At 47.0% G+C, this 13,616-nt stretch overlaps 1 protein-coding gene across 2 annotated transcripts in view; it reads right to left on the reverse strand.

The window, feature by feature from the left end:
• LOC144115380 (uncharacterized) overlaps nucleotides 1–13,616 on the reverse strand; it is a 152,680-nt gene that overhangs the window by 66,629 nt on the left and 72,435 nt on the right. For both annotated transcript variants that reach the window (XM_077649747.1, XM_077649748.1), the window contains exon 11: nucleotides 7,168–7,237. In XM_077649747.1, coding sequence (XP_077505873.1) covers nucleotides 7,168–7,237 — 70 coding nt within the window. The remainder of the gene's footprint in view (nucleotides 1–7,167; nucleotides 7,238–13,616) is intronic.

The raw sequence follows: 13,616 nt of genomic DNA on the forward strand, positions 1-13,616 counted from the left end.
GCAACGACGTAATCTACAAGAACTTCCGTCCGGGGGGGAACAGTCATCTACTTGTCATCCCAACAGCTCTTCGCACCGAAGTCTTGCAAGCGTGCCACGACGAGCCAACTGCCGGCCACATTGGCTACACCCGCATGTTGGCTAGAGTACAGCGCGGATACTACTGGCCGAAACTACCGGCGACAGTGAAGCACTATGTACGGACGTGCGTAGACTGCCAACGTCATAAATCACCCCCTGAAAAACCAGCCGGCCTACTCCACCCTCTTCAAGTGCCAAAGACACCTTTCAAGCAAATTGGCATGGACCTCCTGGGACCATTTCCGACGTCTACTGCAGGGAATAAATGGATAATTGTTGCCACCGATTATCTAACTCGCTACGCGAAGACGAAGGCTCTGCCCAGGGGTACCACCGCCGAAGCAGCTCGGTTCTTCGTTGAGAACATTGTCCTCAGGCATGGCGCTCCGGCACTCATTATAACTGACCGAGGAACTGCCTTTACAGCCGAGCTTTTGGAAACTGTTCTCCGCCTAAGCGGTACCAGTCATCGTAAAACGACAGCCTATCACCTTCAAACCAATGGATTGACGGAACGCCTCAATAAGACAATCGCAGACATGCTCTGTATGTACGTCGACATGGGCCACAAGAATTGGGACGAAATTCTTCCCTACGTCCCGTTCGCCTACAATACGGCACAACAAGACACCACTCGCATGACGCCTTTCAGCCTTCTTCATGGGCGACCAGTGACAACTATGCTGGATGCCATGTTGCTCCTGAATGCCGACGGCGACGATGTCAATCAGGACGCCGAGGAATTCGCACAGCGCACAGAGGAAGCTCGCCAACTCGCGCGTGTGCGCATCACAACTCAGCAGGAGTCTGATGCACGACGCTACAATCTTCGCCACAAACATGTCATGCATGAACCTGGCGACGAAGTGTGGGTCTGGGCGCCTATTCGCCGCTGTAGACTCTCAGAAAAACTATTACGGCGATACTTCGTGCCCTATATTGTGCTGAGACGTTTAACCGACGTAACGTATGAGGTGGTGCCAGACGGGTTATCCACATCCAAGCGACGCCATCAACAAGTCGACGTCGTCCATGCTGTACGTGTGAAGCTGTACTACTCGGACCGATCTTGACCTCCTACTTCCTTTTGTGATCATCGAGATGATGCTTCCTGAGGAGGGGGGGGCAAATGCTGCATGCAAGAAGACGCCAAAGATGATGAATGGGTCTACGAGCGCGAGGCTGGAAGAGGAAGAAGCTGAAACGTGCGAGGACTCTTGCTGGTTGACCAGTAAACCGGTTTATCTGTAAGCTCTGCTCGGGGTTCTACCGAGTCGTGACAATATAAATTACTAAGTTCTAATAAGAAAAAGCACTTCCACTGAAAACTGAACTTTTATAAGCTATAAAAAACCAAGAATTGAAATGCAGGCATCACCACCACCGGCCATTTTCACAAGAAACAGTTTTCCACTCCCTTCCCAAAGGTGACCACGGAGTCATTTTTATTTTTCACATCCCGAATTCGCATAGAGTGGCGGCGAAAAAGAGATGTTCCATTCTTATATCCAATTCTCCCAGCAATAAATGACCTTTTTCTGCCAAACATTCCCATAGCCACAAAGAGCCAAATGATTGATTTTTACTCAGAACAATAAATAACTGGACGAAGTCCTCAGTGTCCCTTTAACACTCTGCACCAGTGCCACAGCACTTTGCCCCAGAATAAGTGAGCATGGAGCAGCTAAATAAATAAATTTGTACAACCAAGACCACAACAGCAGAGACCAAGTGGCATGTTATAAACTAATGCCTTATTATTTATCCAGCACCACCAAAAAGTAAACCTGGCACTGTAGCTCTCCATTTTCCTTTCTCCATTCTTTGTACCTGCTGCTGATACCTGCCACCACATAGCTCTTTAGATCACTGCTTTCCGGCACTTCAGCATAAAGTCAACGACCGATTTTTCGGACCCTCTAGGGACCGCGAAAACGACCGAAAAATCAGGCAGTCCAGAAAATCAAATTTCACCAAAAAATTTCGAACTTACTGGTATTATGCTAGAGGGAGAGGTCAGTTGTGTTGCCCTCAGCATGTCGCCGATGAATGCACAGGTTGGGGCAAAGTCTAAACGGGAAAGCGAACATGCCGCTGCGGGAGCTGCATTGCGCCTGCAGTACGACGGCCCAGAGCGAAAATGCGAAGATGGCGAAACAACAAGAATCGAGAAACGGCCGAAGCAAGCGCTCTGTCGGCGTTGGCCTCTGTCATTAGGCCTAGCGACTAGAGGCAAAATCGGCATCGTATTCGGCGATATGCACTCTGCGGTGGCTTGTGTATAATGACAGGCGTCTTGCCTGTCATCGAAACGCCAATTATTTACGGCTTTACAATAGAAAAGTCAGGGTTGCGGTGCGTTTTGCCACGGGTACGCTGACCACGCTTTAAAATGCACAACCATTTCCTCCCGCGCTCGCAGTCTCCGGGAAGCAATATACCTCCCACGCGCTTTGCTGTTACCTCTTTCCGTATTCGAAATGGAAGACTTGGCATAGATGAGTTCCGCGAACTCTGACTGCTTTTAAAAAAGTTTGTGCGGCGGAAGACGTTCAAGAACCGTACGAATTCGAAATCACGCGGGCGCAATGTGCCGACTCTCGCAGAATTTCAGTATCACAAAGGCCCCCTTTAAGCTTGAATTTCGTTTTATTCGATCAAGTTTTCGATCTCTCCTGCAGTTTGAAGTAATGAGGTTCCACTGTACACATTATATGGCGGCGAGTGGGAACAAGGTCCGAAAAATCGAGCAGTCAGTTGCAGTGCGTCTGAAATTTCAGGCGCTTTTATACATTGGCTCTATGAGCCATGTCGCGGTGCCACGAAAAAGTCCGAATAATCAAGCATGTCCAAAAATTCAGTTGTTCGAATTTTCGGTCGTCGACTGTATTTTGGCTCAAACAGACATTTTCAACCATGCAGCAATGTGCCGGAATTAAATAGAACAGATCTGCATCCCCCCATTAATCGTGTTGAGGGCAGCCGATATTGCAGTGTGTTCAAATATCTGACTTTTCCCCTTCTAATACCCTTGCTACACAGGTAGCTTCAACTGCTGTTCAACCGAACAGCAGTTCAGCTTTGCAACTGCAACTGAAAAGAACTGCAGCAGGCTACAGTTAAACAGCACTTCCTGCAAAAGTTATGAATTGTCGTCATGTCATGTGCAGCCACAAAAAAAAAAATATATAACTGGTATTTTGCTATTTTAATTTCAAGCATTTTTGACTGAATTGTAATTTCTGTGAAAACTCTGAACGTTGCAAAGAGCCAGGACAATCAAGTGCTGGCAAGCTCAAGGTCAGTGCTTAATGCACTTCTTCCGATAGCACTTGTTTGCACGTTGTCAAAGCAATCAATTAATGCAAGCTGCAGATTAGAAACCACATTAACAAGGAACACAACTTACCGTACAATTTGAGAACATATCATGGCAAGAAGTATCACAGACTTAAAAAAGTACGGTCAAACCTCGATATATCGAACACTGATATATTGAATTATGCGTATATCGAACACTTTCTATATCACGCGGAAAATCACATGCATTTTTAATTTTTTTTTATTTCGAACAGGGCCGGATGTAAAATGGATATATCGAACTCCGCCACTCCACACCACGTGCGCTTTGTTGACAGGAGGCGAGCTTTCTCGCAACACCCTCGAAGATAGCGGCGGCGCGATGGATGCTCCCGACTGCTGCGCACAGCGATAGCTGAAGACATTGATCGCGCCATTTGAACGTAGCGGCGTCATAGGAAAACGTCAACGACACACTGCATTTGCTGCACTGACTCCTCGCGCCGCCGCTTGTACTATGCCAGTCGACGTTATCGTGTGTGATTGGTGTGATCACTGTGATCGCTTAGGTGGTTCTTTATTCTATGGCTTAGGCCTGTCGTGGCGTGGTTGGTGTTGTCGGTGCTAAGCCACAGAGCATGTGCATTGACGACTTCGTTGCCGGTGACGACAGCAACGGAACAGTGGCGGAGTTGACAGGCGTTGAGATCGCAGCAGAAGTTACTGCTGAGCGGCCAAACAAAGATGCTGCTGAGGTTGATTCCGCAAGCGCTGATGTTGCCCCGCTCCCGACTGCAACTGAGGCTGTAGCTCCTTTGGCCCTTGTAAGCCGCTACTGCGGCGCAATACAAGGCAGCACTGGACTATCGCCTGCGGCTCATTTAGACTATGTTGAGGAGGCTGTGGTTAAGCACGTGGTTGCCAATATGAAGCAGGCAACGCTGCTACAGTACTTTCAGCCAAAGAAATACAGTTGAATCCCACTACAACGAAATCGACTGGACGCACGAGAAATTTCGTTGTCGCGAAATTTCGCTGTCGAGAAATTAACCAAAAATGCAAGGCAATAACTCCAGCAAAACATAGTTTTATTGCCAGAAATCTGTGAGCTTAGCCTGCTTGCGTTTCACTGCCAGCAGCAATGTCACACGATTCTTGCACTCTGTTTACAGCGACATCGTAACGTCGTCATCGTGTGTGCCAAGGAATTTTCTAATAAAGTCGAAGGCATCCAGTACCTGCGATAAAGCTGCCGGGGCAGGTAAATCTTGAGCGGAGTCGTCTTCATGATGGGACGGCTCTTCCGGCTCGCAAACACTTTTGATGATGTCTTCATCCCTTCGTTCCTCATGAACAATCACATCCGCGTCAGCGTCGAGGAAATCGTCCAGCGCTATGCCAGCAGGGACGTTTCCAGCTACCTGAAGCGATTTCCAAGTAACGACAATCCCCGGAGTCAACGACGATGGTACACTTTCCGCGGCTGCAGTCGTGCTGGTCACCTTGCTGTCGACAAAGCCGGTGTGCTTGAAGCAGTTGCGGATGACACTGCGCCGTGTTGTTCTCCATGCCGCAGCCATCATTTCTAAACCCATGAAAAGATTGACTTTCGTCTCCTTACCAGTGTCGGTGTTCAGGGGAAGCCGCTAGATCAACCTCTCCCAGTAGGAAGACTTCATGCTCCGGATGATGCCTTGGTCCAGGGGTTGAATGACTGAGGTACAGTTCGGCGGGAAGGACTTCAGCTCCACACTTGACAGCTTGACGTCGTCAATGCGGTGCACTGAACAATTGTCCAAGAGCAAACAAACCTTTCGATTTTGTCTGCTCATGTTGCGGTCAAGTGCCACCACCCAGTTAGCAAAAATGGCACGGGTCATCCACGATCGGCTGTTTGCCACGTACTTGACAGGTAGGCTCCTATTCCCCTTGCAGCAGCGCAGTTTTGCACTTTTGCCAATAACTAACGGGGGGCGTTTGTCCGACCCATCCACATTTGTGCACAGCAGCACAGTCACTCGTTTCTTGCTATGTTTGCCTCCGTGGCAACGCTGCCCTTTAAAATCAAGCGTCTTCGCTGGCAGCATCTCATAAAAGAGGCCCGTCTCGTCAGCGTTATAGATATCAGACGGAGCGTAACTGCTCATTATGTCAGTCATGTTGTCCGCCGCCCATGCTGATGCGCCGTCAACGTCCGCAGATGCCGATTCACCGCACAAAACCTTGCCGACGATGTTATGCCTTTCTTTAAAGCGATTCAGCCATCCTATGCTTGCCTTAAAGTCGTTCAGCCCTAGCAAGCAAGCATAATTTAGGGCCTTCTGCTACACGATTTTAACGCTCAGGGGCATGTTTGTTGCTCGCATATCAACGAACCAAGCACAGACAGCCTTGTCGAGCTCTTCATACGTTGGTTGCGTCACTTTCTTGTACTGCGCTGAAGTGCCCGATGAAAGTGCCTTCCTAATGCTGTCCTTGTTCTTCAAAATCGCCGATAGCAAACTCGGCGCGATGCCAAAATCTGCGGCAATAACTGCCTTCTTCCCGCTTTCCACTTCGGTGATAATTCTATCCTTTTCTTCTAGCGAAATAAACTTTCGCTTCTTCATTGGCGGCGACATGGCAGAGGCGATCGACGAGATCAGACTGCAGCGAGAGATCGACGATCATTACACACCGACACACGAGGAAATGGCGGCAAGGGCTGCGGAGAAGGCAGGGAGGGGAGGCTGGCGACTGGATTTGGATTTGTCTTTGGCCCTCGTACAGCCGGCGGCCTTCGCACGGTGCCAACAAGTCCCCTCGCTGCTTCCCTATGACGAGTAAATGACTCCCAACCAAATTTTTTAATAAAGAATACATGAAAATGTAATAAGCATATATTCCGTGCATTATTTAGCTGCTCCAAGCCACTGCTTTAGCAGGGAATAATCTCGTACAGCACCCAACTTTTGAAGAAAGGCGGGCCACTGACCAGTGAAGGCTCGCAAAAAATTCGTAGAAGCGAATGCGTGCTAACAAAGTAATTCGTTTCCGAGAGAATTTTAATGCATTAACTCCTATGGTGATTTCGCGGGGAATAAAAAATACTTCGTTGTGGCGAAAATTTCGTTGAAGCGGCATTCGTTGTGCCGGGATTCAACTGTAAATACTTTGTTTGAAGCTTCACGTGAGTATCTATTGTACCACGATTGGCTCATTGGTTGATTTCTACTAGTTTTTAATGCGTATTCTACGCGATTTTATATATCGAATTCTGGCTATATTGAACTATTTTGCGATCACCGTGCTGTTCGATATATCATGTTTCGACTGTAGTCTGTAGACCACCATCTTATCACTTGACCTATTCAACTAGGCCATCTGAGCTGAAGTGAACTGTCAAAGGAAGGTGACAGGAATTTGTTCTGGAGCTTCCAAATTCAGTTGCAGTCAGCTCAAGTGTCCAAGCTGCATTTCAGCTCACGGATCATTTTGTCCACTCGTGTCAAACTCAGTAACTCTACAACTCTTGTTCTTAACATCATTCATTCATTACGGTAGTTCCACAGAACTGTTCCAAGAGAAAGGAAAGTGGACTGAAAGCCTGCTCTCCATTGAAAGCTCTGCTACGTGTGCTGTACCAGCTGAATGCTCAAAGATGACAGCCTAGAGCTTAGTGTTCAATTGGACGGTGACTGACTCACACAGCACGAATGCCACGTGTCACTTGAACTGTTTTTGAAGTTGAGTGTAGAACCATGCAGAATTTGAACAACGCTCTTCAAAGTGCCAAAACACACTTACTGGAGATGTGGGCACCAGATGTCCCAATGAAGCTCGTATTGCTTGAGCTGGCAAGTCAAAAAACTCATTTCTGAAAGTAGTAAAAAAATTTTCCAGGGAAAAATATATTAGAGCTCGCACTGTGCACCACACAAATCTAGTGCGCTCTTACAACATACCTATAAAAATAGAATCCAGATGATACAAGCATGGTTGATATGAATTTATAAAATTCCCTGGCCAAGTAAGTGCAGAATTAAAATGTTCCGAGCATACTCCTGCGCCACAACGAATGAGACACACCCGCGAGCCACAACCGTACCCTCAACACTAAGCGCTTCCCGTACATCCTTGACGTTGAAACACTAGTCGTGAGGCATGCACCATAAGAACCAAGTGGCGGCGCACTGCAGAAAATAAATCCCGTCAGCTGTAGACAGATATGCGTGAACGAATTTCTGTGCTTTTGCATACAGATCTGTTTGTTCTGGAAGATAAGAATTTCAGATGACAAAAATATTTTTCATGACCATGCAAAATTCGTATCATCAAGGTTCTCCTGTATGCTGAAAACATAACGAGGGCAAAACCAAGTTCCATAACACAAAATTGCAAAAGAATTCAGCAGCACATGCTCGTCCCACATATTCACGAACCTCGAACTGCAGCCTTCTTTCAATAATTCATGCTCACTGAATTCACATCTCATTAAGAAAGCAGAGAAAAACCTGCTACAGTAGAATCTCGGTGACATGAACCTCACGGGGCGAAAAAAAATTCGTATCATCCAAACGAACACAATTCGTATGCAGAAGCACGAAAAATGCATTCACGCAGATCTGTTTACGGCTAACGAGATTTATTCGCTGCTATGCGCCCACAGCTCGCTACTCGTGGTGCGTACTGCACGATTAGCGATCGCGACTTTGATGCCGTGTGGGCCGCGCACTGCCGCTGCTCACTGCGCGTGGTGTGTACTGCGCAATTAGCGATCTTGACGTCGGCGATGTGCAGGCAGCGCTTAGTGCTCGAGGATGTGGTCACAGCTCACGCGTTCGTATTATCCGTAGAGGCGAGGGAGAAAGTTTGGAACATCTGAAATTCCACACATCGTACACAATGCACTTTGGCCGGGGAATTTCGCGAATTTGTATCAACCGGTTTGTATCACCAAGATTCTACTGTATATTGCGATGACGGCCTCCAGTTAGCAGCCACAGAACATCTCTGGTTTGCGCAATACCAAATGTGCACAATTTTACTTAGAATATAATGTGGATCAGTGGCATGTGCCTTGAAAAAAAAAATAACAGTTGAACAACATATAGCCAATACCGGACACATCAAACCTGGATATATCAAACTATTAGTTTTATCAAACAGTCAGGCTAACCCCTTAAAAACCCTATGCAAACAAATAGCACTACTGTTCACTATCATCAAACCCCCATATGGCAGAAAATTCGGTATACTGCAGCAAATCTTTGTACTGTTTGTTCACACTTAATGTAACCGGCACGCAGCTTCGTCATTTTGTTTGTGATGTGAGATGCGACCAGACTTCTCGATTTATCACAGCCATGCGCAACTCCTTCCACATTTTTCCAGATTATTGTTGTTGCTTCTGGTTCTCGAAAGTTCACTGCTCGTTTAAGGGGGAAGGCTGCTTCAGGAGAAAATTTTTTTATTTCTCTGCCATACTTAATGAAATCGCATAACCTTCACCAGTTCCTCATGATGATTTTAAAAATGTCATTACTTTTTTGATAGGTTAATTAGTTCTCAAGCTGTAATAATTAGCCCTCCATTGTTCATCAGAATAATAGAGAGAAAAGTAAAACATAAAGGCTCAAAAATGGCACATTGTTAGACTCCAGAAAGAAAATGGAACGCAATGTTGGAGACAGTTTTCTAATTTTACCATCATTAGTGACTTCACAGCACAATGAAATTCATGCCACAAACTTTTACAAACATGCAATTAAGAGCTACATCATTAAAAAAACTTAGCCTTAACTGAAAAATCTGTTCCCAACATTGCATGCTCAGATCACCTAGCTAAATGCTAAAAAAAGAATTATAGTTCTCTCAGTTACAGATGCTGAGATATGCCACTTAAAAATTTGCTCAGACTCCAAAATTCGCATTCTGAGAAAAACAAACCTAGTGCTGTTTACTGAAGTAAAATTCAGTTATCCATCCAGTGGCCTTGGGAAATTGCTAACAGCCACGGCTTGCTCACTAGCACTGACATGGCACTTTTTCAGCGTGCGCTACACATTTTCTGCCGACTTGTGCAGATTTCAAACTACGGTAGTTGCGGTGTCTTCGGTTCCACCCAAGAAAGCAGCCTTGCGTTTCGTTGCGGGAGTTGATGCGATCTGCTGCAGTTTTCCATGCGCTTTCCTAGTAATTGCTTCGACCTCGGAAGGTTGCAGCATTTGGTTGCCTCGCCGAACACGACCACTGTCCCAGGTTTCCGTGTCCGCAGCTGCTGTTGCGGTTAGGCCTAACCCGGTCCCCACAGGCACATTTTTTGCAGCATTTATGATGTTTATTTCTGAACATGTTGTGTAGAAACTGCAGTTTTTGGTGTCTATTTTTGGCGCCCAAATGATTATTTTTAGTGCCTAAATGTTCATTTTCTAGTTGCGACTGCTCAATGGAGTATCATGCCTCATTTACAGTGCAGACGTCCAGCTTCCTAGATTTGGGCGGTGGTATATCCACGATGCTTGCGCTTTCCGCAGAGTTCTCCTTCTTAAAGTTGCAAATGAGTGACATTTTCCTCTTCTTTCCCAACTCTTCTTTCCGAAAGCGCACCAACGACGATACTCGGACAAGATGATTCCCGCTTGCCACAGATGCGTCCAGCAGACGACGGGAAACGTGTCAGCCAATCGGATGACATGTTTCAGTCATGCGCACTGACTAGCAAATAGCAGCGCACGTTGGGACTTTTTTTGGCACCTTTTTTTTTTCTGCAACCAATAAGCGTGAAAGCACACCAATGGCGCGAAATTGAGCACGAAAAGCTGCTCTTTGGAATGAGACGAAGATGGCGGCGATCACTGCCGGAGAATGACGGCTGCATGCCACGGCTTCTCGTCTGCGTCAGCCAGTGGCACAAGTGACGGTGCGAGTTGCCGCCACCAACTTATCAGCCTGCCGATGCTGCGAGGCCGTCGAGTAAAGGCTGCAGCGATTTCGTTTGCTCAAACCACGCTTGAGAGCAGCACAATCGTGGCGCACAAGTGTGATAGCCACGTGGTTTATTTTGTATTTCGCAGGCTTTCTTTAGAGCTGTAAAAAAAAAAAAACGCACGTGAGGATTTCCTCATCATAAATGGTGGAATGGGGGTTTCTGAATGTGCTCGACAACTATTCAAATGCAATTTGTTATTTGTTATAACCAAACTTAATTAAATATTAATTAATTGCGGAACAAAAAATTGCCGGTGGTGCGCAAGATGGCTGTCACCAATATGCAACTGGTTTCACTCGCATGCCTCTAATAATTGATTTTTAACCTTTGGCTCAAGTTAGCTGGGTCACTCAGTATTGTGTGCACACCGCAATAAACCTAAGTTGACAGTTTGCGCACCAGTGTTGTGTCGTCCCTGCGTTGCCCCAAGTCATCCCAAAAGCACAATTATTTGTGACCATAGTAACTACCAACTAGCCCAATTCGAAACCCTCTTAATGTAGTGTACTGGTTGGTTTATGGAGTTTAGTGTCCCAAAGAGACTCAGGCTATAAGGGACAATGTAGCGGAGGACTCGGGATAACTTCGACCACCTGAAGTTCCGTTCACTGACATCGCACAGCATACAGGCCTCTAGCATTTTGTCTCCTTCGAAATACAGCTGCCGTGGCTGGAATCAAACCCATGTCTTTTGGATCAGCAGCCGAGCACTAAAACTGCTGAGCTACCGCGGCGGTGCAAGAAAGGGTACTGGTAACGGGACTAGACATTTTGTGATTGGCAATGGCTAGTTCGAAAGCCCCATCTACTGTGGCTTTGATGTGAAGCAGGTTAGCCAGCATGCTGGCGGGCGGCACATCACTGCATGAAGAGTGCTGCGAGCATAGGTGCACTGTAGGCATGTGCAAATACCGAATACCGAAGTGAATACGAAGCGAATACAGTAAAACCACAATAATTCAAACTTGGTTAATTCGAAATCCTGGACAATTTGAAGAATTTTTGCAGTCCCGTAATTTCTAATGCAAATCTGACCGGATCAGATAACTCGAACTGGTGGCTTGCACCAGCCCGGTTAATTCGAAGATAGTATATATGGGGTGCTAGGTAGGAATCCCTATCCCGATTTCGCAGCAAACCGGTGAAACGCTGGCCCCTTAAGAGCCGCGAGGTGGTGCAGCAGAGTGATACAGATACTTAATATGCAAAGCACCCCAGCCCAGTACTTCCATCCAAAGAACCAGTCTACGGTATGGCTTGCGAATCGTCTAAACGCATGCCTGTGCTTGTCCCGCAATGCGCACTTCTTGCTGCGTGCCCGCGACTGGTTGACTGCGCCGTTTCTTTGAGTGGTGTGTCGGGGTTAGAAGGCTAAGTTACTGGCATCTCAGATTACAATAGTACCGCCGCGTGCATGTCGACCTTTCTTTGGAAAAACAACCAAGCAATATTGGGGGTCGGCCTAAGGTAGTTCGCAACAAGCAGCAGGTAGAACATGCCCCATGCCAGCATCTGTTTCCGGAAGGACACATGGGGCTCCAGGCATTAAAAAAAAAAAAGGCGAAGCAGCGCATGCGTCAACAACAGAGTCTTAGTGGTCCCGTGGTGGCCGAAGCTATCGCGCTGTGTGAAGGAGCCCAAGTTTTGCCCTGCAGCCTGAGAGACGTAAGTGCAGTCCTGATGGCACTTGATAAGCTTGGCAACAGTGCCACACGAATTGCCGTCATTACGTAATGCATGTGAACCCTAGAACACAGGTCCCGTGGTGCCATCTATCAACACGGCCAGTAACCAGCTTTAATTTGTTGTTCGACGTGGTGGTTGGCGGAAACGATGACGGCAGTGTCCAGCCGCAGCGAATGTCCCAGCATTCTATGTAGCAAGTGCTGGGATCATCCCCTCTTCTTCGGCACTAGGCAGGCGCTGTTTGCCATAAGTAAAAAGTGGGGAAGACAGCCAGGCATGCTGTCGTTGGTGAAGAAAAGCTAAAGGAAAGAAAAGTGGCTAATGAGGGACACTACCCCCGACTCTTGTGAGGCTTTCGGTATCTATGAGCCATCCCAGATTACGGTACGCCTTTCCTGCAGTGTAGTTCATGCTTACATCTACTCTCGATGACAAGATAGTCTTCCGGGAGATAGTCTTCGAGTTTTCTTCCGGTAAAATATGTTCCCGGACAACGTGACTTCACAGCAACTATGTTTAAAATTTCCACAGATTCTAGTCATATAATACATTTAGCGATCAACCACACATGTTCAAACATACAAGTGGACCGAATCTGGGGGCATGCGACATGAGCTGGAATGCAGCGGCAGCCACTCACCATAACGGCTTCTTTGCAGTGCTTTGGTAGAAGAGGGCAAAACACCACGCAAGCAAGCACACACACACAAACTAGCACTGAATTACGAGCTGGCCATTTCTGCAGGGACGTAACACGAAGAGAAAAAATGCAGTGGCTTCTTTGTGGAGCCTAAGCGCTCGAGGGCAAAGCATCTGAGAACTACAACGGTATGCTTACATACGAGTGGCCTGGGTACGGGAAATGCAGCATGAAAAGCAAGAATGCTGCGACAGTTATGGTTTATAGAGGTTTAACGACCCAAAGAGACTCAGGCTATGAGAGACGCTGTAGTGAAGGGCTCCGGAAATTTCGACCACCTGGGGTTCTTTAACGTGCACTGACATCGCACAGTACATGGGCCTCTAGAATTTCGCCTCCATCGAAATTTGACCACCGCGGCCGGGATCGAACCCGCGTCTTTCGGGCCAGCAGCCGAGCGCCGTAACCACTCAGCCACCGCGGCAGCTAAGCTGTGACAGTTAGCTGTGGCAGTGGCCTCCCAGCACTGTTTAGGTGGCAAGGAGGCGAAGCACCCGAAAATTCAGAAAAATTCTGGCTGCTTTTTGAAGCTGTCATCGAGGAACCCGGTGTGTTGCTAAGTTCATCCCGCATTTAACACAACGCAAATGCGGCCCAGATTCTGCGAGCACTAGAACCGCAGCTGTTCAGACCTTGTGCTAGAAATGCTAATAGAAATTTTTATGAAGTGAAATTACCAATAAATGTCTTTGTACCTCATTCAAAAGTTGTATTTCTAAAATTTAGGTGGTTTGAATCGTATGTTTTCCTGAATAAGTTTTTTTTTTTTAATGAATCAACGAGGTTTTACTGTAGCTGCATTATACAGTGCTCATTTTGCAAGTAGCGAGATTCTCTGAAACGACAACTAAAAAAATGTGGTGGTGGGATAAAGCACGA

The sequence above is a fragment of the Amblyomma americanum genome, chromosome 1, assembly GCF_052857255.1.
Source record: "Amblyomma americanum isolate KBUSLIRL-KWMA chromosome 1, ASM5285725v1, whole genome shotgun sequence".
NCBI classification, from domain to species: domain Eukaryota; kingdom Metazoa; phylum Arthropoda; class Arachnida; order Ixodida; family Ixodidae; genus Amblyomma; species Amblyomma americanum.